General features: G+C 37.8%; 1 protein-coding gene across 5 annotated transcripts in view; it reads left to right on the forward strand.

Moving 5' to 3' along the window:
• NAALADL2 (N-acetylated alpha-linked acidic dipeptidase like 2) overlaps positions 1 to 24,512 on the forward strand; it is a 1,374,776-nt gene that overhangs the window by 989,566 nt on the left and 360,698 nt on the right. For all 5 annotated transcript variants that reach the window (XM_060171978.1, XM_060171980.1, XM_060171981.1 and 2 more), the window contains one exon: positions 5,305 to 5,448. In XM_060171978.1, the coding sequence (XP_060027961.1) occupies positions 5,305 to 5,448 (144 nt within the window). The remainder of the gene's footprint in view (positions 1 to 5,304; positions 5,449 to 24,512) is intronic.

The following is a 24,512-nucleotide window of genomic DNA, read 5'->3' on the forward strand; positions in this document are numbered from 1 at the left end:
AGTCACAGAGCCCCAGCAATAGGGAGCTATCACAATGGTTATGCAGAAAGACTTTCATGCCTGAACCTCTGGAGGTCCCAGATTCAATTCCCAGCAGCACTATCAACCAGTGTTGAGTAGTGCTCTGGTCTGTCTCTCTCTCATTAATTAATTAATTTTTAAAATACAGGTTCCCACTGCATTTTGAAAGTCTGCATTGCATCACTTCACTTTTAAAGGAAGACCTCCACTAGTTGCTGTTTTCACTGGTGAAGAAATAAGAATAGCTGGGGCCCAGTGGTGGGGCACTTGGTTGAGCACACATGTTACAATGTACAAGGACCTGAGTTGGGTTTGAGCCCACTTGAAGGGGGAAAGCTTTGCGAGTGATGAAGCAGTACTACAGGTATCTCTCTCCCTTTCTATTATCCCCTTCCCTCTCAATTTCTGGCTGTCTCTATCCAATAAGTAAATAGACATAATGGAAAAAAAAGAATGTGAATACTAGGGTCCCAGTAGCTAGCACCCCCAGTAAAACATGCACTTTACTGTGCAGAAGTACCCAGGTTCCAGCACTGAGCACCACATGGTAGAAAAGTGCTGTTATGTCTCTTCTATTTTCTCCTCTTTCCTAATCTCCCCTTCGACTTAATTTTCAGTATTATTTATACTTTGTTCATTCATTATATTTTCTCCAAGTTACAGTTCTGTCACACTACTAGAACAAAGTATTCTGGGCCCCAAGCACAAAAAGTATCTGGAGAACATCAGAAGTTGTATTGTAATGAAGAAACAAGCTATCAAAATATTTGGGACACAGCTAAGGCAGTACTGAGAGGGAAGTTCATAGCCATACAAGCACACCTTAGGAACCAAGAGAAAGCACAAATAAAACAGCCTGATGGCACATATTAAAGCTCTAGAAGAAGAACAAAGGAACTCTAAAGCAAACAGAAGGACAGAAATAACTAAAATAACTAAAGCAATAAAGAAATAACTAAAGCTAGGGCAGAAATAAATAACAATGAAAATAAGAAAACCATACAAAAGATCAACAAAAGTAAATGTTGGTTCTTTGAAAGAGTGAACAAAATCAACAAAACTTTAGCCAGACTCACAAAAAAAAAAAAAAAGGGAGAAGACCCAAATAAATCGGATCATGAATGAAAGAGGAGATATCATAACAGACACCACAGAAATTCAACATATCATGTGAGACTTCTATGAACAACTATATGCCACCAAGCTAGAGAACCTGGAAGAAATGGATGATTTCCTAGATACCTATAAACTTTCAAAATTAAATAAAGAGGAACTAGATAACATGAACAGGCCCATCACAGCTAATGAAATTGAAACAGTTATGAAAAACCTTCCCCAAAATAAAAGTGCTAGACCAGATGGTTTTACAGATGAATTCTACAAAACATTCAAAGAAGAACTAAAGACACTAGAATACTCCCTTCCAGCTTCTATGAAGCCAACATCACTTTGATACCAAAAGCAGACAGGGACACAACCAAAAAGGAAAACTACAGACCAATATCTCTGATGAACATAGATGCTAAAATATTGAACAGAATTCTAGCCAACTGGATACAGAATTATATTAAGAAACCACTACCCAAAACAAGAGACCCCTCACAGAATGGGAGAAGATCTTTACATATCATACATGAGACAAGAGTTTAATAACCAAAACATATAAAGAGCTTGTCAAACTCAAAATAAGAAAACAAATAGCCCCATCCAAAAAACTTGGAGAGGACATGGACAGAATATTCACCACAGAAGAGATCCAAAAAGCTGAGGAACACATGAAAAAATTCTCCATGTCTTTGATTGTCAGAGAAATGCTAATAAAACCAACAATGAGATACCACTTCACTCCTGTGAGAATGTTATATATCAGAAAAGGTAGCAGCAGCAAATGCTGGAGAGGTTGTGGGGTTAAAGGAATCCTCCTGCATGGCTGGTGAGAATGTCACTGGGTCCAACCTCTGTGGAGAACAGTCTGGAGAACTCTCAGAAGGCTAGAAATGGACCTATCCTATGATCCTGCAATTCCTCTCCTGGGGATATATCCTAACACACCCATACAAAAAGAATTGTGTATACCTATGTTCATTGCAGCACAATTTGTATTAGCCAAAACCTGGAAGCAACCCAGGTGTCCAACAACAGATGAGTGGCTGAGTTGTGGTATATATACACAATGTTGTGGTATATATACACAATGGAATACTACTCAGCTATAAAAAATGGTGACTTCATAGTTTTCAGCCGATCTTGGATGTTCCTTAGAAAATGCACGTTAAGTGAAATAAGTCAGAAACAGAAGTATGAATATCAGATGATCTCACTCTCAGGTAGAAGCTGAAAAACAAGATCAGAAGAGAAAACACATGTAGAACCTGAACTGGGGTTGGTGTATTGCACCAAAGTAAGAGACTCTGGGGTTCAGGGGTGGCAGATACAGGTCCAAAAAGGATGACAGAGGACCTAGTGGGGGTTGTATTGTTATATGGAAAACTGGGAAATTGTATGCATGTACAAACTATTGTACTTACTGTCAACTCTAAAACGTTAATTCCCCAATAATTTTTTAATTTAAGAAATTAAAAAAGACATTAAAAAAGTTGTATTATAATACTATATAATTTGGGGGGTGCTATAGGATTTTAAATATGAAACTCAACCTTGCACTGTGTTTAGCTTTTGCTTTTTCAACCCCCACTTAGTTTTCTGCTAGAGTGAGGGAAAGAAGACCAGGTACTCTTCACAATAATCTGGTAATAAGGATTCTGGAAGAGAAATCCCAGCAGAACATAATTCCACCAGCTCTTTCTGTTTCCAGTCTCTGTTTCTTCCTTTTTTAGTAGGTAATTCATGTAACCAGGCTCAAAACTTGCTGATTCTGCAATACAAATTCTTCTCACCTTCCCTACCGCTGGCTTAGGTATTAGTTTCTTGGGGGTCTGTTATATTGGTTGATACTCATCTAGAATATTATTGCTGTTAGCTCTTCTTTTCTCTTGGCATGTGTGAATTTAAACTTCTTTATTCTTTGTTGTCATTTCAGTTGAGTTTTATGGGTGAATGGAGGTAAATGCATATGTATAAATTGCCATCTTTAACAGAAATACATAATTGTGCTTGGAGAGAGAGAGATATATATATATATATATCACCAAAGCATCATTCTTGTACATGTTATGTCAAGAATTAAACTCTAGACTCCATGCTTATAAGTCTAATATTTTAGCCACTAGACATCCTTCTGGGCATCTTTGAGTACATTTTTGCTATGAAGCAACAAGAATCATTTTGAATCATTTCTTATTTTTTGCTATCAGGGACTAGGACTTTAAGGCTCCAGCATTTCTAGAGACCATTTCCCCCCTTTATCCTTCCTTTTGATAGAGGTTGAGAGAGAGAAAGAGAAGGGAGACATAGAATGAGAGACATCTGTAGAACTGCTCCAAAGTTCATGTATCTTCCCATCTGTGGGGACCTGGGCTTGGATCCAGGCCCTTGCTCATGATAGTGTGCACTTTACCAAGTAACCCGCCATCCAAATCCCTCAAATCCATTTTAATAAATAGATAAATTACACAAATAAAACAGAATCTGTGTACTATGATGAATTATCACTCTTATTTTATTTTTAAAAGGCTTTGTATTAGATATTTGGTAATAGTTTATAAGATCTGGGAGCCATGCCACATCTACTAACCCAGTTCTGTGCCCATATTTCTAGTAGCCATAACAGTTCTCACAAATTCTTAGAGACAATTGGACTAGTTTTTGTATACTACAAATAAGTTCCTAAGCTTCAGTTCTTTATTTTGCACATATGAGATATATGAGCAAAACCAATTTCAAAGAAATACAGGTCATTTGATAACAGGTATAAATTATATTTATAAGAATCCTTGAACACACCAACAAAACTGAATGATTATGCATCTGTCTCCTACTCCCACAATTTTTTTAACTGCAGATCTAGGGGGTAGGAGTTAGCAAAATCATCATGCAAAAAGACTTTCATGCCTGAAGCTTCAGAGTTTTAGACTCAGTCAGAGGCAACACCATAAACTGAGATTGGACAATGCTCTGGTGAAAAGAAAAGAGAAGACAAACAAAGAAAGAAAAACAGGAGTCTGGAATGAATATGAGGGCCTTTGTATATCGTTCTCTGTTATATCTCTGAACTGTCTCATAGTATTTATGTATGTATGTATTTAGGCAAATAAATAGAGGGGGAAGAAGTGAGGAGTGACAGTAGAGATATCACAGCACTGTCTCACCATCCATGGAGCTCCCCTGCTGCCTTCCATGGAATTTTCTTTTATGCCAGGGCTCAAACCCAGAACTTCACACGTGATAAAGGAAATGCCTTACTGGGTAAGCCGTAAGCCATCCCCTCAGATCATTCTTACAACAGTTTGTTCCAGAAAAACTATCTCATTCAAATGTATATAGTGCAAAAGTTGATTCTATAACACTGAGACAAGAGACTATGAGAAAAACAGCATTGATCTCCAACATGTGAATAAATTAATGTAAAAGAAAAATGATGGTAAGGTGAATAATATATAAGATGTAGCATTGCAAAATAACTTTTAACTCACATTAGATGAAATATGGCAAGTAAAAATATACATGGAAAAGGAAAAGCTAGACATATATCTGGAGATTCTTATGCAACAAAAGGCAGGGGTAAATGGGAACTGGTGATGGTAGAACTCTGTACAGGAATACCAAAAGAAAAAAAAAAGGTCAAAATAATTTCAGAAATAAGTAACAAATTGGGAGTCAGGCAGTAGTGCAGCAGGTTAAGCTCACGTGGCGCAAAGCCCAAGGACCTGCGTAAATATCCCTGTTGGAGCCCCAGGAGGCTCCCCACCTGCAGGGGGCTCACTTCACAAGCAGTGAAGCAGGTCTGCAGGTGTCTATCTTTCTCTCTCCCTCTCTATCTTCCCCTCCTCTCTCCATTTCTCTCTGTTCTATCCAACAACGACATCAATAACAACAACAATAATATCTACAACAGTAAAAAAAAAAGTAACAAATTAAAGAAACCCAAAGTGCTAAATATATCACACGAAGAATGAGGAAAGCCAACAAAAAAAAATGTTACATGGAAGATTAAGATTAAATAGTGCTAGGGAGTAAAGAACATCATTTAAAAAGACAGAGGACTGTGTCTGTATCTTACTTTAAATGCATATTATGTATAATGCATATGTATATACATTTTTTGATGGAGTGTTTGTAATCATTGTTTATTCAGGATTGTGTTTCTTTCTCTTTGGAATATAGAGGGAAGCTTTAGGCAGCGCAGATCAAACCTCACCTCTCTACTTGTACAGCCCATCTCAGCATCTTTGGTTGCAAAACTGATCTCTTCATCCAAAGAACCAACCCAAAGTGGTCACTGCAGCCCTCTAGAGCTTCCAAACAATGGTAACGTATTTAATGCTTGTCATCCTTTTTCTTTCTTTTTTTTTTAAGAAACCATAGTCATTCTAAACCTTACCTTTACAAATACATAATCATTATTTAATAATAATAATAATAAACCTGTTTTTGATGAGGTGAAACTTTATCTTCTATGATCACTTAAGGGATAGTTTTGAAAAGTAATTTTGATAAAAACTGAGAATTGACCAAACTGAGAAATTAAAAAAGAAAACAGAAAAAGAAGAAAAAAAGAGAGAGACTGTTTTGAATTGCAACATAGCAAAGCGGCTTTTGAAACATAGTATTTTGTACATTCATAAAAAACTGCTTCACAGATCTGCTTCTTGGTTTCAGCTTCAGCAGTCTTATTGCCTGCCAAGATTCAGTGGATAGCAGTCAGCTATCTGGGGTCTGAAAAATCTTCTAGTAGAAAGCATTAAATCCTAATTCCTGCAATTGACTTAAAAAAAAAATCCCTCTGCCTTTATGCATCATTGCCTGAAATGCTTCTTCTACTGCAGTTCTGTTTGTCTGCCTTGTTAGACCACACAGGCAAAAAACAGTAGTAGTTAAGCTACCTGTGGAGGGATGAAAGCCACAGGACACATTCTGTTTCTGCCTCCAGCCCAAGTATTAGAATTTAAAGAAAGAGGATTGCTTTACATATTATGGACTTTGTATCTGGTTGCAGAGTAATTCAACTCGAGGCTCTCTGTTCGGGTGTTTAAGTTCTTGAGGGTCAACAGCCCTTGTTTTATCTTAGCCATTTTTTGTTTGTTTGTTTGTTTTCTCTTAACAAAAGGATTAAAAAGTGTTTCAAGAAGTCTAAATAAAATTCTGAATGCATTCAGAGTTTCCCTTTGTAAAGACACACTGTCTTCATGTCCTAAAGTTTGATCCTAAACTGATGATTAACTGAGCAAAGTGGGTTACAGGGAGCAATGAATGATAAGTCTAGCCAGAGTGGAGAAACCCTCAAGGAACATTTTTTTTTTTTGGGTACCAAACACCTCCCAGCCCTCTCTTTTTGCACTGTGCTTTCTCTGTTTATGTATTTCACATACATTTGCATAAAGATAATAAAAAATAAAAAGCTAATAGTTTAACAAGACAAAGTGGAGAGTTAGCTTTTGTAAAAAAAATTAATTAACCCCCTAATAAAATTTTACATATATATATATCTATATATATCTATATATATCTATATATATCTATATAGATATATATAGATATATATAGATATATATAGATATATATATCTTCATTGGGCTTACTGGACACCAAACTCACTTCTGGTAACTCACCAAACATTCCTCTCTACGTATACTGTCAAATGGCTACTTTTGACTTAGCATTAACTCTTTACAAAGTACTCAGAGCACAACCTTTAAATGAGAGCAATGTATGAATAGCATACACTTTTCACAAGTATGATTTGTCATTGGTAACTTATAGCCCTGGATACTTTTTATTTTTTTTATTTTTTTTATTATTATTATTTTTTATTTAAGAAAGGAAACATTAACAAAACCATAGGGTAGGAGGGGTACAACTCCACACAATTCCCACCACCCAATCTCCATATCCCACCCCCTCCCCCGATAGCTTTCCCACTCTCTATCCCTCTGGGAGCATAGACCCAGGGTCATTGTGGGTTGCAGAAGGTAGAAGGTCTGGCTTCTGTAATTGCTTCCCCGCTGAACATGGGCGTTGACTGGTCGGTCCATACTCCCAGTCTGCCTCTCTCTTTCCCTAGTAGGGTGGGTCTCTGGGGAAGCTGAGCTCCAGGACACATTGGTGGGGTCTTCAATCCAGGGAAGTCTGGCCGGCATTCTGATGACACCTGGAACCTGGTGACTGAAAAGAGAGTTAACATACAAAGCCAAACAAATTGTTGAGCAATCATGAACCCAAAGCTTGGAAAAGTGGAGAGGAAGTATTAGGGAGGTATTAGGAACATTTTTTTCTGTCTCCTCTTTTTTTTAATCCTGGAAGATTGATCATGAGCTCCATTTGTTAATCTATGGGAAAAGCACTTAATAATAGTTCAGTTTTCAGGAAAACATTACAATTGTGAAAGTACAGTTTTAAGTCCAGATTTCATTAAGCACCTGATTTGGTCATTAACTCTTCACAGCTTCTAGTATTTCTTTTTTATAGATTTATTTTATTAGTGTTGGGGGGAGGAGAAGAAGGAGAGAGAGAGAGAATGAGAACATCACTCTGGCACATAGGATGCTGGACCTCATGTTTGAGAGTCTAAAGCTTTGTCCACTAAACCACATCCTGGGTTATTCTGAGGTTTCCTACTCACTACCCTTCCCTCAGCAAGCTCATAATGTCTGTACTACCTCTACAACCTATCATACACTACTTCTCCAATGGAAGATTATAGATCTATGGCTACCGAAAACTTTTTGACAATTTAGGATCTCAGCTTACTCTGAGGATTAAATTTTAACGTGTCTGAGTACTTTTGTACACTCTAAAATATAAGGCTAATTAGAACCTTTATTATGAGATTACTATATTAATTTACTCCCCACTATGTTAAAACATCTCCATAACAACTGGAAAGCTCAAGATGGCATGTTCCAGCTGTATCTTCACAAAAGTTAGTGATATGAATAAAGCTTAGAAGAAAAATTGGGATCTGTACTAAAAACCTTTTTTACAACTTCACTATTTTTTTGTTTTTTTTTTAAAGGAAAAAAATTATTGAGAGGAAATATGGCAAAAAAAAAGTCACTGGCATGCTAATTAAAATATTGACATTAGTCATAAATTATTATCATTTTTTATATGTGAGGCTTCTCCCTTTGTTTTTTTTTTTACATTTATTTTTTATGTAAGAAAGGAAAAATTAACAAAACCATAGGGTAGGAGGGGTACAACTCCACAGGATTCCCACCACTCAATCTCCATATCCCATCCCCTCCCCTGATAGCTTTCCCATTCTCTATCCCTCTGGGAGCATGGGCCCAGGGTCATTGTGGGTTGCAGAAGGTGGAAGGTCTGGCTTCTGTAATTGCTTCCCTGCTGTACATGGGCGTTGACTGGTTGGTCCATACTCCCAGTTTGCCTCTCTCTTTCCCTAGTAGGGTAGGTCTCTGGGGAAGCAGAGCTCTAGGACACATTGGTGGGGTCTTCAGTCCAGGGAAGCCTGGCCGGCATCCTGATGGCATCTGGAACCTGGTGGCTGAAAAGAGAGTTAACATACAAAGCCAAACAAATTGTTGAACAATCATGGACCCAAAGGTTGTAATAGTGGAGAGGAGTGTTGGGGGGGCACTCACTGCAAACTCTAGTGTACTTCTGCTTTCAGGTATATATTTTGCAGTAGTTTATGGATACGTGTGAACATATGCTCTCTCTCACAGAACCTGGCGTATATCTAGGTTTTGGGACTTTGTTAGAAAGTGACCCACCTGGGATGGAATTAGAGAATTCTATGGAAGCAAGCATTATCACGATTTTTTTTTTAGTGGGTAGAGTAAATATCATTGTTTTTTACATTTTCACTCAGATATTTAAATCAAGAAAATAGCACATTACAGAGGGTCCATGTTTCATTATTTAAAAATAGAGATTTATGCATTTAGATTTCCAAAATAATTTGATAACCCAAGTTAATTATTAAATATAAGCTAGTCTTAAATGCAGAGTTGTGACTACTAGTCTCAGTGGTTTGAACTATAATGATGACACAGCCAAGAAAACTAACTTCTAAGTCTTTTTAAATAAATATAAAACACATTGGTTGCTCACTATGATGGGACTTGGAAAGGATATAGAAAGATATGCTAAAATTTTTATTAATAACTGTAGCATACAAAGTTATGATTCAAAAATACTTTTAAGGGCTGGTGAAATAACTCATTTGGATAGTGCAGTGCTTTGCCATATATGTAATCACGTTCTAGACTGCCCCCATCATATTTAAGGAAGCATTGGTGCTGTGCTGTCTGTCTGTTTGTCTCTACCTCCATAAAAAAACATCTGTAATAGTAACAATAATTTAAAGTGTATTATATTTATTTCTAAATGTTAATTTTAATTTTTTTTATTTTATTGGCGGAGTTAATGGGTTATAATACAGTTATTGACATATGTCAACTCATCATCTCTCTGTGATGAGTGTCTTCAGAATACTCACTGAAGTCAACTAGTTGGGTATTTGTTTAACCCTTTAAAAACACTGAATCAGAAGTCTCTCCCATCCAGACAACACTGTAGTTCAGATCACCAATGCTTTTTAGCATTTATTTGTATTCCCTTTTATTAGGATGTTGCTGTTATTTTCCAGCAATATGATAATGACCTTTAATCACCAAACTCTAGAAATAGAGCCTGATTAACTTACCTCTATAAATATCAACTATATATTATGACAATAGATTCAAACTTCTGGCCGTGTGGGACTAGTACTTGATTTGTGAACTTCGAGTAATGAATCACTGTAGCACTAGAGTTAAGAAAGAAACACATGTGTAGCCTTAGGATCTTTCCTTTTTAAACATCCACATAATAGATAATAAAGATAATGATTGCTTTAGATGATTTGGTCCTTTTGGGACCCCTTCAAATGAGATCATTATCTAGTAGATTTGTAAGAAAGAGGAAAGGGAGAAAGGAAGAAGAAATGGAAGGAAGGAAGGCAGGAAGGAAGGAAGGGAGGGAAGAGAGAAAGAAAAAAGAGAAGCAAGAGAGAAAGAAAGAGTAAGAGAATTAAGAACATGTTTGGGTGGGGGTAAAAAAGGATCTTGGTTATGCAAAGAGACTCTTATGTCTGAGGTTCAAACGCCATAGGTTCAATCCCCAATACTACTATAAGTCAGAACTGAGTAGTGCTCTAGAAAAGAAAGAGAGAAAGAATTAAAACATTAGATCAGGGTGAACTTTTATGGCTTCCAGACATCAATTTGTACTATTTTATCCAGAAGAATATGGGACATTTTACATTTACACAGAGATTTTTTTTTTTACATTTTTATTGCTATCAGGACTATTATTGGGGCTCCATGCCTGCACCAAGCCCAGTAATCCTAGTGACCATTTTTCCTTTATTTTTTTATGTGATAAGACAGAGAGAAGTTGAAAACAGGGAAATAAAAACTGAGATAGAGAGATAACTTCAGCCCTACTTCACTGCTTGTGAAGGTTCCCCCTGCAGGTAGGAACTGGGGACTTGAATCCAGGTCTTTGTACCATGTACACTCAACCAAGTGTGTCACTAACCAGTCCTCTATTCAAAGAACTTCTGAATAGAAGGCACTCGTTCAAAAATAAAAAATAGTGAGTTGGACTACATTAGGATGTTCTAATCAACTTTGTGAAAAGGCAAACTATGTTATCAGTCACTAAAATGTAATAGTAACACTCCAACCTTATGGTTCTTCAAGCAGCTGGTTGTGCAGTGAACCTAGGAGTCTGAGCTGGCATCTGAGGATAAAGTAATCCATGGGACTAAAGATCAGCCTTCATGAGCTGCCAGTCTGAAGTCCTTGGACAAAAGGAAGAAGTGGGAAAAAAAAGCTTCAGAAATCACTTTGAAGGACTATTCATCAAGGGTCTTAAACAGAGTGAACATAGGTGGGAAACCTATTGTCCAAAGTCCTCAGAAAGTACAGTCAATTCTCTGTTTCCTGGGGAGTGCAGGTTGGGCATACTAAGGAGGACACAGTTCTGTCATTCACCTAGAACCTCTTTAGCTTCCGGCTTTCTTTCTTGGCAGTTTTGATTGTAGGAAAGGATCCAGTATAAATTCACTTAAGGGCCTTGTTTTCCTGAAGGACTTAAAGTTAACACAGTGGACACTTTGAAGCCAAATTATTTTAACAAGTGTGTTCTAATTTCCAGGTCTTCTCATTAGTTTTTGTAGTTCTTTGCATTCTTATCTCATCATTCTTTAAGAACCTGTCACTCTATAAATTACAAATACTCCAACCAAACACATAAGTTTGTGCTTGGTTTAGAAAGCAATAGTGTTGGTTTAGAAAGACAGGGAAATCCCACATGGGAAAGGCATACTATTTGTGATGGTATGGGATAAAGAAATAAATTATACCTAGGTGTCTTAGCACAGGGTTGGTGGTTAGGGGAAAAAAAATGTTAGCAAATTGCAGGATCCGAATCTTCAAAAGTGTGATTCTGAAGCAATTTCTACTCCCTGGTGTATAGAGAAATTAAAAAAAAAAAACATAGTCCTAACTATAGAAGTTCTTTTCTGGAGTTAGTCAAGAAAGAGACTAGTATAGACAGATTCTCAGGTAAAATTAATAGATCCTGGAAGAACTTTATGATACCAACAAAAAGATTATTTACTGGAATTGGAATCCAAATGTAGTTGCAGTTGTTAGTACTCAAATGTCTATAAATACATATTTGGGCTAGATATTATAATAATTATAATAATAAAACTGGTAAATAGAATTATCACTTGATCATGATATATATATATATATATATATATATAATTTTTGTTGTTCTTGCTGTTTTCTGTGAACATGATAATTTTAAAGACTAGAGAGAAACACCTGTTTTATGTTTCTGATCTCTGGTTCTCCTAATTTAATTTAAATAGAGGTGCTCTCAGAATAAAATTCAATTTAGTCATCTTGATATCCTTTGAACTTCACATATCAAATTTAAATCTGTCATCAAACTTCAAAATAATGAAATATAGAAATCATTTGGCAAATGTGAGCTGGAAATGTTATCTTAAAGTAGAAATGTGAATACACAGACACAATGTACTCAAGATTTTGGATAATAAATGTGTTCTAAAATTTTCTAATTTCCAAAACAATTTTTATCTTCAAAGAAATTGAAATTCATAGCAAAGATGCAAGGATTCTATAAGGATTTTTCCTCCTCAACTAACCACAAGCTTCAGATATAAAGAATTATAACATCTGATATTTCCCACAAGCAATGGCATTTTCCTATACAAAATACAGCCACTACAATCATGAATTAAATGTTTAGACTTTCACCATGCATTTTATAGACACCATTCAGCATTTAGCAATTATCCCAGTACTGTCCTACATAGCAAATAGATCCAAACTAAGATCATGTGTTTGATGTTTCCAAGTCTTTCATTCCCATTAGCCTAAAAAAAATTCTACATTTCACATCTTATTGGCCTAAAAATAAATCTCTCAACCTGATTATCTTTCAAATTCATTTTTCAATTATTTAGTTCAAATCATTTTTGTCTACTTAGTCTATACTTTTTGGTATATTCCAATGTCCTATGCATAGTGTTTTCTTTATAAAAAGATAGTGTCTTGGGCCAGCAACAGCTCATCTGAGAGAGAGCCTGCTTTGCCTTTTTGAGTCCATTCCCACTACACTGAAGGAATCTTTGGTGCCATTGTGCTTTTCCCTCTTTCTTAGTATGAAAAAAAAAAAGGATTGGTAGGGACTTCTGGAGGCATGACAATAAAGTAGCAGCTGCTGCATTTCACTAATCCCTGGACAACTAAAAACAAGTAATGAAAACCACCTGGAAACTCAACACAATAAGGCCAGGATTTTTTCAGAAACTCACCAAGCACAGATGAGTACAAACAACTGTGGTTCATGGGCAGAAAAGGAGTGAGGAAGAGATTCCTGAGGCCAAAAGGCCATATTCAGGGACAGCTGGCACCAAACTGGGAGAGTGACAGCTGAAGCACATCACTTCTTTGCCTTCTTCTTCTAGCATTTGCCCTCTTCCATAGCCAGTCAACAGCGTCAGGTTGAGCCTGATGTAAAGTTTCGAGACCTCCTTTGAATCTGGAGAGGTGGTAGTCGTTGACTATGTGGGTCATAGTCTGTCTGGAGCTGCAGGGGCAGTTCGGGTCGTCTCTGGCTCCCCAGCGATTGAACATAGCGGTGCACCGGCCATGGCCTTTTTCGATAGCGATTGAGGAGGACCCAATCATAATGTGCTAGGTCAAAGCAGGGTTGACGCTTGCAGGGGTCTGTGATGAGGTGTTTGTTCTTTACCTCAGCTGACTGCCAACTCTGTTTCCAAGAGTCTGGAACAGAGAAGTTCAGTGTAGGCGTAGGGGACTTCTTTGCCTGAGTCAATGAAACAACTGTTAAGAAGAAAGAGAGAGAGAGAGAGAGAGAGAGAGAGGGAGAGAGAGAGAGAGAAAGAAAGAAAGGGGCCAGGTGGTGTCGCACCTAGTTGAGTGCAGATGTTACAGTGCGCAAGGAACTGGGTTCAAGCCACCGGCCCTACCTTCAGGGGAAAACTTCACAAGTGGTGAAGCAGGGCTGCAGGTGTCTATCTCTCTACTTCTCTGTCACCCCCTTCCTTCTCGATTTCTGGCTGTCTCTATCCAAATAAATAAACACAAAGATAATTTAAAGAAAGAAGGAAAGAAAGAAAGAAAGAAAGGAAGGAAGAAAGAAAGAAAGAAAGAAAGAAAGAAAGAAAGAAAGAAAGAAAAAGAGCAAAGAGAAAGAAAACCATATTAAGTCACAGGTGAGTAAAGACAGGTAGACAGGTGGGGCTTGTGGCTGGAAAGGTAGTAAGGGAGTGATTCCCATGACTATAAACCAGTTTTCAGGGACAACAACAACAAAAAAAAGCTGGGAAATTTGCTGCTGAGTCATACCACTTCTGGTCTGATATAAGCAAAATGAACTCACCAACTTACAACTGTATCTTCTTGAGTTTCCAATGCTTTTGGCCATAGGATGGAACAACAGAAGGGAGGCCCTTATACTGAAATCAGGGACACTGATTCAACCTGGTGGCTCAGGATAAAATCTCAGATGCCCCACTGAGATATTAAAACAAGTAAATCAAACAACTTGGCCACAATGCCTCCTGCTGGCATAACAACAAAAGAACACGAAATGTGGAAGCTGAGAAATACACAGGCAATGACAGAAAAACAATGACAGACAAAAAGACCTAGAAAAAATTAGAGATACAGTTCAGAAAACTCGTTATGAAATCACTTCAAGAAACTAAACTAAGACTCAAATCAGTGATAATTTTACAAAAGAATTATAAAGTACAGGGAACAAAATTAAAAAAAACAAACCTCCAAACAGGATAGCAAGGACACTTTGAATTCAGTTCAGGTTGAGGTAAGAGGTCTCAGAAGTAGACTTAATCAGGTGGAGGAGACAATATCAACACTAGAAGACACAACCACCAGACTCTGTGAATTTAAAATTCTAGAAGAAATTAAGATTAAGAAAAGTGAATTGCTTCATCTAAAATAGCAGATTCCATCAGAAAAAAGAATACCAGAATTATTGGGATCTCTGAGGAAGAGGAGAGGGAGAAAGGAATAGAGAACATAGTCAAAGAAATTTTAGCATAAAAATTTCTATAAGTCACCATCCACAAATTCTGTATCCTGCTAAATTTTAACATCAAAGATGAGGGAGAGATAAAGATCTTTGCAAACATTCAGAAACTAACATAATTTGCCACTACCAAACCTGCATATCAAGAAAAATGAAAGGAGTCTCACATTCTTCTTCTAGCGTTTGCCCTTCCGTAGCCAGTCAACAGCATCAGGTTGAGCCTGATGTAAAGTTTCGAGACCTCCTTTGAATCTGGAGAGGTGGCAGTCGTTGACTATGTGGGTCATAGTCTGTCTGGAGCCACAGGGGCAGTTCGGGTCGTCTCTGGCTCCCCAGCGATGGAACATAGCGGCGCACCGGCCATGGCCTGTTCGATAGCGATTGAGGAGGGCCCAATCATAACGTGCTAGGTCAAAGCCGGGTTGACGCTTGCAGGGGTCTGTGATGAGGTGTTTGTTCTTTACCTCAGCTGACTGCCAACTCTGTTTCCATGAGACTGGAACAGAGAAGTTCAGTGAAGGCGTAGGGGACCAGATTGGGTGACGAGACGTCAAGCGTTGGACAGGGTGGGCGAAGATATCCGCGTATATTAGCAGGTCCGGTCGAGCGTAGACGTGGGAAATGAACTTAGATGATGCCGCATCCCGACGAATATCTGGCGGGGCGATGTTGCTAAGAACTGGCAGCCATGGAACCGGGGTGGAACGGATGGTTCCAGAAATTATCCTCATGGAGGAATATAATTTGGAATCGACCAAGTGGACATGGGGGCTACGGAACCATACTGGGGCACAGTATTCTGCAGTGGAATAGCATAATGCCAGAGATGATGATCGTAGTGTGGAAGCGCTCGCGCCCCATGAGGAGCTGGCCAGTCTTGCAATGATGTTATTCCTCGCGCTCACCTTTGCTGCAGTTTTTATGAGATGTTCGTGAAATGACAGAGTGCGATCGAGAGTAACGCCAAGATAGACTGGCTGGGCTTCATGCCGGATTCTTGTATCGTCAAGCTGCACATTAAGCTCACGTGAAAGTCTCACATGAAAAGAAGAAGCAAGTGAATTACAACTTTTAATGAGATTATAAGTATTGGAACAAAACCAGAAACACACAGCAACAGGGAAACCCAGACACAAGAAAGGGGAGAACAAAATATTGTGACTCTGTCCAATGATGGTGAAACAAGGCCAACATAAAGACTATTTTTTAATTTTTTTTTTTTACTTATAAAATGGGATATTGGTTCGAGCCCCCAGCTCCCCACCTGCAGGGGAGTCATTTCACAAGCATTGAAGCAGGTGTACGGGTGTCTTTCTCTCCCCCTCTCTGTCTTCCCCTCCTCTCTCCATTTCTGTCTGTCCTATCCAACAGCAGCAACAACAATAATAACTACAGCAATTAAACAAGGACAAATAAAGGGAATAAATAAATAAATACATATTTTTTAAAAGTAGAGATATTGACTAGACTATAGGATAACACAGTTACAATTCCACACAATTACCACCACCAGAACTCCCTATCACATTTGTGAAATCTCTCCTAGTCTTTATCCCTCTGGGAGTATGGACACAGGGTCATTATAGGGTGCAAAAGGTGGAAGGTCTGGTTTCTGTAAGTGCTTCCCTGCTGAACATAGGTTTTGGCTGGTCGATCTATAATCCCAGCCTGTCTCTTTCCTTCCCTAGTGTGGAAGGGCTCTTGGCAGGTGGGGCTCCAGGACACAGTATTGGAGTTGTCTGCCCAGGGAAGTCCGGTTGGCATCATGGTAGTATCTGGAGGCTGGTGGCTGAAAAAGAGTTAAGATATAATACAAAACAAATTTTTAACTAATTATGAACCTAAAGGCTGGGACATTGCATATGAAGATTTGCAGGTCTCCAATTTAGGAAAAGCTAGTAGGTCTATTTTAGACACATACCAAGGGGCCCATGACTTTACTAGTTTTTTCCTGAATCTGACAGCTAACATGCAGGAGGACCCAAGGTACTGTCTGGGGAGATGGCGTGATATTGGAAAAAAGTACTAGAAAGCTGTATCAAGGAAGAGAGTAGCTCCCAAATATGGGGAAATTATGAAAATATTGTTAATGATAAACTCCATCAATTTGATCTGGGTCCCATATTCAGCACAGGAGCCTATGTAGCCTCTGTATCAGTATAGGTCTGTGGTCACATTCTGTGGTCACAGCTAGGAATATTATAGGCTGCACTAATTTCAGGACCCATCTTCCTCAGGTGGTAGAGTATGTTATCCAACCTCCCTGCAGAGAATGGAACATTCCCTACTATTGTTGATCCACATTAAGGGTCAGGTCTTGTAGGAGCCCAGAATGGGGTCCATTATGTTGTTCCTGATGGAGGTAACCAGTGACGGTAGAGATACTGTAAATTAGACACAATATTCATGACAACCACAAACCAAAATACAGCAGAAAGACAAGAAACATATATATCCTAGGCAAAACCATTATAGTATACCACACACTTGAAACTACATAAACAAACAGGAAAATATTCAACAAGAACATAAAACAGCCTCAAAAAAAAAAAAAAAAAGCAGAATGGCTATAAGCAGCCACATTTATCTGTAATCTCCCTGAATGTGAATGGCTTAAAGTCTAAAGACTAAGGGACTAAATGCCCATCTACACTGTGTCTCTAGGAAAAACAAATCCAAAGAGACAAAGAGAATCTCTGGGTGACAGGATGGAACAAGCTATGTCAAGCCAATAATGCAAACAAAAGGGCGGGAATAGCTATTCTAATGTCAGAGAAATGAGACTTTCAGGCAGAAAAGGTGAAAAGCAATAGACATGCACACTTCCTATTGTTCAGAGGACCAATCCAACAGGAAGTCATAACCATCATCAGTATATATGCTCCAAATATGCATGCACCAAATATGTAAGAAAAGGAACCTACTGGCTTTAAGAGAGATAAAGACAGCTGCACAGTATTAGTTGTACCTCAACACAGCACTCACAACAAGAGACAGATAGATCATCAGGACAAAAATTCAGCAAGGACATAGAGACCTTAAAGGAAGTGATAACTGAGATGAGATCAAAAGATATATTCAGACCATTTCACCCCTAAAAAATAATAATAATATACATTATTTTCAAGTGCACAAGGAAAATTCTCAAGGATGGACCATGTGTTAGTACACAAAGACAACTTTCTTAAATAAGTGAATATTGAAATGATAAAAAAATTATCTTTTCTGACCATGAGGTGGTAAGGTTAGAAATCAACCCTAAAAACAAACAAACAAACAAAAAAAAAACACCCAAACTATGGAGCCTGAACAACACACTTCTGAACAACATCTGGGTCATCAAATACATCAAAATTGAAATTAAAAATTACTTGTGAGACAATGAAAATGAAGAGACTTAACTACCAGATCCTGTGAGATGCAGCAAAAGCAGTTCAAAAAAGGAAGTTTATACCAAATACAGGCCCATATTAACAAATAGCAAAGATACCAAATAACCTACTTAACGTCACTCTAAACCAACTAGATAAAAAGCAACTGAGACTCAGGATTTAGCAAGAGAAAGGAAATAGTCAAAATCATTGAAATTTCATTAATGAATGAAACCAAGAACCACTTTTTAGAAAGAACAAATAAAATAGATAAACCACTGGCTAGACTCACAAAAAGAAGATGGAGAAAACTATGATTAAATTTCAGCTGAAGATGGGGAGACACAAAGAATCATATGTGAACATTATGACTATCTCTATGGGAATAACTTGGGCAACCTAGGTGAAATGGATGCATTCCTAGAATTATACCATCTGCTGAACCTAACCCAAGAAGAAGTAGAGAGCTTAAACAAGCCAGTAAGTGGCTTAGAAATTGAATCAGTAGCTTTACTAACAAGTTCTATAAGACTTTCAAAGAACTAACACACACTATTTCAGAAAACTTGTCCACATACTATTTATTATCTTTATTTATTATCTTATCCACACACCATGGCTGCCAGTTCTTAGCAACATCACCCCGCCAGATATTTGTCGGGATGCGGCATCATCTAAGTTCATTTCCCACGTCTACGCTCGACCAGACCTGCCAATATACGCGGATATCTTCGCCCACCCTGTTCAACGTTTGACGTCTCGTCACCCAGTCTGGTCCCCTACGCCTACACTGAACTTCTCTGTTCCAGTCTCTTGGAAACAGAGCTGGCAGTCAGCTGAGGTAAAGAACAAACACCTCATCACAGACCCCTGCAAGCGCCAACCCGGCTTTGACCTAGCACGTTATGATTGGGCCCTCCTCAATCGCTATCGAACAGGCCATGGCCGGTGCGCCGCTATGTTCCATCGCTGGGGAGCCAGAGACGACCCGAACTGCCCCTGTGGCTCCAGACAGACTATGACCCACATAGTCAACGACTGCCACCTCTCCAGATTCAAAGGAGGTCTCGAAACTTTACATCAGGCTCAACCTGATGCTGTTGACTGGCTACAGAAGAAGGGCAAACGCTAGAAGAAGAAGAATCCACACACTTTTTCGGAAAACTGTACAAGGGCAAACACTACCAAATACATTCTGAGAGGCGAATATCACTTTGATCACCAAAGCAGATCAGACTCGACCAGATAAGAAAACTATAGACCTATGTCCCTGATGAACACTGATGCAAAGATGCTGAACAAGATCATGGCAAACTGAATTCAACAACATATCAAGAGAATGATCCACCAAGATCAAGTGGGATTCATCCCTGGAAAACAGGGATGGTTCAACATCCACATCAATCAAAGTAATTAATCATATTTATGAAAGACCCACAGCTAAAGTCATTCTCAATGGGGAAAAGCTGAAAATTTCCCCCCTAAAATTGGGAAACAGACAGGGATATGCTGTATCTCCACTATTACTGAATGTAGTTCTTGAGTTCCTCACTACTGCAACCAGACAAGAAAGAGATATCAAAGGAATATAGAAAAAAAGAAATAAAATTATCAGTATTTGCTGATGCCATGATATTATATCTAGAGAACCTAAGACTCCTCTAAAAAGCTACTGAGAATAATCAATAAATTAAATAGAGTAGCAGGATACAAAATCAGTGCACATAACTGTGTCATTTCTGTATATAAACAAGTTATCAGAGGAAAGGGAAATAAAAGACTCAACCCATTTACAACTGAACCAAAAAGATAAAATACCTTAGGGTTAATATCATGAAGGTGGTAAGAGACCTTTATAATGAAACCTATTGCACATTGCTAACATTCAGAAGTAGAAAAGCATTCCTTGTTCCTGAATTGCAAGAATAAACTATTAAAGTGACATTACACAAAAATCCATCTATAATTTCAATGCAATCTCTACCAAAGTTCCAATGGCATTTTTAAACAAACTCAATGTGTCCAAAAATTTGTGTGGAACCACAAAAGGCCAACAACTGCCAAAGCATTTCTGAGAAAATTTGAAAAATATGGAGGTATCATGCTCCCAACATCTGTTTATACTACAAAGCAATAGTATTCAAAACAGCATGGTACTGGAATAAAAATGAATCAATGGAGCAGAATTAAAGCCTAGAAATGAGACCACACACATACAACCACCTAATATATGACAAAGGGGCCAAAACCATTCAGTGAGGTAACGAAGACCTTTTCAGCAGATGGTGATGGGATAATTGGACGGCCACATGTAGAAAAGTGAAACTAAACCACTGCCTAACACCATACACCAGAGTAAAATCAACATGGAGTAAAGATGTAGATATTAGACCGGCAACTCTAAAATCTGTAAAAGAACATGTTGATGATCCTTTGTAGGACCATCACGTTATGATGTATTTGGAAACTCAACCCCCTGGGCATGGGAAATGAAAACAAAAGTAAATAAATGGAATTACATGAAAATAAAAAGCTTCTATACATTAAAAGCAAGGAATTAGTGGAGGCATTATGCAAGTACTGAACCTTATTGATAACCTTGGTGGCAAATAAATATTTTGTCCATAAACATTTTTCCCAAGTTCAGCCACTATATATCTCTGTATTCTATATTTCCTTATATCGAATTTATGCCCCTACATATTATTTTTATTTATCTTTAGTCATCAATCTGGGTAAACTTTTTCTTTTTTTTTTTTTCCCACATAGAAAGAGACAGACAAAGAAAGATAGGGAGGGGCACAAGAACATTGAAACTTCCTTTCAGTGCTATTTGCTATTTGCTTGGGACTTAGAAACCTGGGTTATTTGCATGAAAAAGTTGGTATCATCCCAGGAAAAAGTTGGTATTATCTGTCTTATCTATGTCTTATCTATGTCTTATCACAACTCTCTAACAATTTTCTAAGTTGTTACCCTGTTAGGAATATTTCTGCAGATTTCTGTTGTAGAGTCTACTGCAAAAGAGTTTGATTACTCTTATAGAATACTTTTGATTTTTTAAAGTGTAAGGTTGCTGTTAGTTACTGTTATAAAGAATAATATTGCCTTACTAATGGGTTGTTCAAATTAGCAGTGCAAACAGCAGTTGATGTGTCATGAGATTGAAAGTAGATCCAATATTTTAATGGCATCTACTGCAAGTGTAATTATGCTGTTGCTTTAGGAAAACAGGCTGCATGTTTGTTTTCAGATATGAATATGAAATTATATACAGCATTATTTAATATGCTCAACATTGTGTTTGGAAGATAAATAAATTGAAGAAAATCTGCTTTTTGCTACATTATATGTAGATATTTGACCCTAATCTTTCTCCAGTGATGCATAATAAAATATTTTTGCTAGTCAGATAGATGCAAAGTAAATAGGGCAGAGGTAGATAGCATAATGGTTATGCAAAGAGACTCTCATGCCTGAGGCTCCAAGATCCCAGGTTCAATCCTCTATACCACCATTAACTACTTATCTTAAGAGATAAGCAGTGCTCTGGTTAAAAAAAAAAAAAAAGTAAATATAATCTTCTTAAAACAAAAGGTTGTTTTTATATTCTTGGATTTCACTATTTCTTAAAATAGAAGTTTTACAAATAATATCAAAGCAAGCCCGTGGGTTCTGATAACTGAACCGAGCTTATTAAGAAACAAGGTAAGGTTAACAAAAGGGCTGTAGGAAGAGGATAAGGGAGTCCAGTGAATTCTCATGGTGGAATGTTAATAAGTTAATGTTGGGCTTATTGTGTTAATGCACATTTTAAAACTGTACTCCAAAAAAAAAAAAAAAGAAAGAAAGAACGAAAATACAGCTAACAGGAATGGTAGATTCTTCCTGCTGGCAATGAGCCACAATGATAACCCTTCTGGCAATAATAATAACAATAAAATAAAGGTTTAAAATAACTTGGAATCAGACCTCAGCCTTTGGAATAGAGGAAGATAAAATAACCTTAAGTTCTACTAAACAAACATCTAAGATATTTCTGTGAAATATTAAAGCAAACTTTAAAATAATTTAACAAAAAGAAAATCAAATAGCCAAAAGGAAAAAATACAGACAAAAAAAGAGAAAGAATTATGAGTTTATTCTGTGGTTAACTGCTGTTAGGAAGGTATGAATACTATTAAATTCAAATTGAAATGGGTAAAGAAAACATGGCTATGTGCTTAGAGGGAGCAGAGATTTGTAACTGGCATCACTACATAAAACTAGGTTCAAAAGGTAGAAGTAGTAATACTCAAAAGAAACTCACCCACCAGTGAAGGAAAGCTTCCATTTGTTTCTGTTACCTAATCTCTAGATAGAAAAATTAATAATAAGTAAGTAAATACAGTATGGTTTTAGGAGTAAAAGTCCCTGGTTTCAGAATTTTTACTGCAATTGTTAAATAGAAATTCCAAGCAAATAGGTTTGCATAATAAAATCCCCCAGTCAGATATGCTGCTTGAGATGCCTGGCAAATCAGATACAATGCTAGGGAAAACAGGTATCAGAGAAATTCTAAACAAAAGAAAAATGGAGTAAAGATCTTATAATTACAGCATTATGTGACAGTTGTCTTGTAAATAATTATTTTCCTAATAAGATTTTTTTAAAAAAATGATTTGTTCTTTACTAAAAAGAGAAAGAACTACTCTGTCATATATTATACCAAGGATTGAACTGGGAAACTCATGCATACAAATTTGGTACTCTGCTCACTGCACCACCTACCAGGCCACATTCCTTGTAATTTTCAAAGATTTGATGTATTGGTTTTCCATTTAAAATTGTCCTAAAGGGTGGATTTAAGGAACAAAGCAATATTCTTTTTTTTTTTCTTTTTTATTTAAGAAAGGATTAATTAACAAAACCATAGGGTAGGAGGGGTACAATTCCACACAATTCCCACCACCCAATTTCCATATCCCACCCCCTCCCCTGATAGCTTCCCATTCTCTATCCTTCTGGAAGCATGGACCCAGGTCATTGTGGGTTGCAGAAGGTAGAAGGTCTGGCTTCTGTAATTGCTTCCCCACTGAACATGGGCGATGACTGCTTGGTCCATATTCCCAGTCTGCCTCTCTCTTTCCCTATTAGGTTGGGTCTCTGGGGAAGCGGAGCTCCAGGACACAATGGTGGGGTCTTCAGTCCAGGGAAGCCTGGCCGGCATCCTGATGATCTGGAACCTGGTGACTGAAAAGAGAGTTAACATACGAAGCCAAACAAATTGTTGAGCAATCATGGACCCAAAGCTTGGAATAGTGGAGAGGAAGTGTTAGGGGGATATACTCACTGCAAACTCTAGTGTACTTCTGCTTTCAGTTATATATTTTGCAGTAGTTTACGGATACGTGTGAACATATGCTCTCTCTCACAGAAACTGGCATATATCTAGGTTTTGGGATTTTGTTAGAAAGTGAACCACCTGAGATGGAATTAGAAGTATACTATGAAAGGAAAGGTCTCACCCGAGTAATGAAGCTGAAGGGCTGTCATTCCACACGTGAAGTATCTGGACACAGTCTGAAGTGAAGCATGTTGAGGTGGCAATCGTTGTGTTGGTTAGGTTGTGATCGGCAGATGCAATATTATTTGATATGGATTGGGAGAGGCATACGGGAAAGTGGGCCGTATCCAATGGTTCCAGGACTGGGGGAAGTAGAGGCTCTATAGTGGAGATGTGAGGTTCCTGCTGTCTTAGGGTTCAAAAAGACAATCGGTAGTTAATGTTATCATTACATTATTTGGTAATTGGGTTAACTTTAAAAAGTACTTTTGTTAGGGTTTGCTGTACAGTACCCAGTATCTTGTATATAGCTGTGCTGCTGGTTGCTTCTGATCTACTTGGTCTAGGCTTTTGAGAGAGTCTGCATATCAATTACACAGCCTATATATTGAAAAGATTCAGTTTGTGTTTTGAAAAACTTCGAGACATACAATTAATTTCCCCCCTCTCGTATTAATTAACTAGTTATTTATATGACTACATTTTACTAGGAGTGTACATAAACACCATTCCCACCACCAAAAGACTGTGACCTATCCCTCCCACCCACTCCCACCCCCCACTGTCCCAGGAAGCTGCATGTCTACCCCTCACCACAGGGTTTTTACTTTGGTGCCCTTCTTACAATTTGGTCAGGTCCTGCTTTTAGTTTCCCTTTCAGATCTTCTTCCTCAACTTCTGTTGATGATTGGGATCATCCCATACTTATCTTTATCTTTCTGACTTAGCTCACTTAACATAATTCCTTCTAGCACTGTCCAAGATGGGTCAGAGAAGGTGGGTTCATTGTTCTTGATAGTTGCATAGTATTCCATTGTATATATATATACCAC

Source organism: Erinaceus europaeus, chromosome 14, assembly GCF_950295315.1.
Source record: "Erinaceus europaeus chromosome 14, mEriEur2.1, whole genome shotgun sequence".
NCBI classification, from domain to species: Eukaryota; Metazoa; Chordata; class Mammalia; order Eulipotyphla; family Erinaceidae; genus Erinaceus; species Erinaceus europaeus.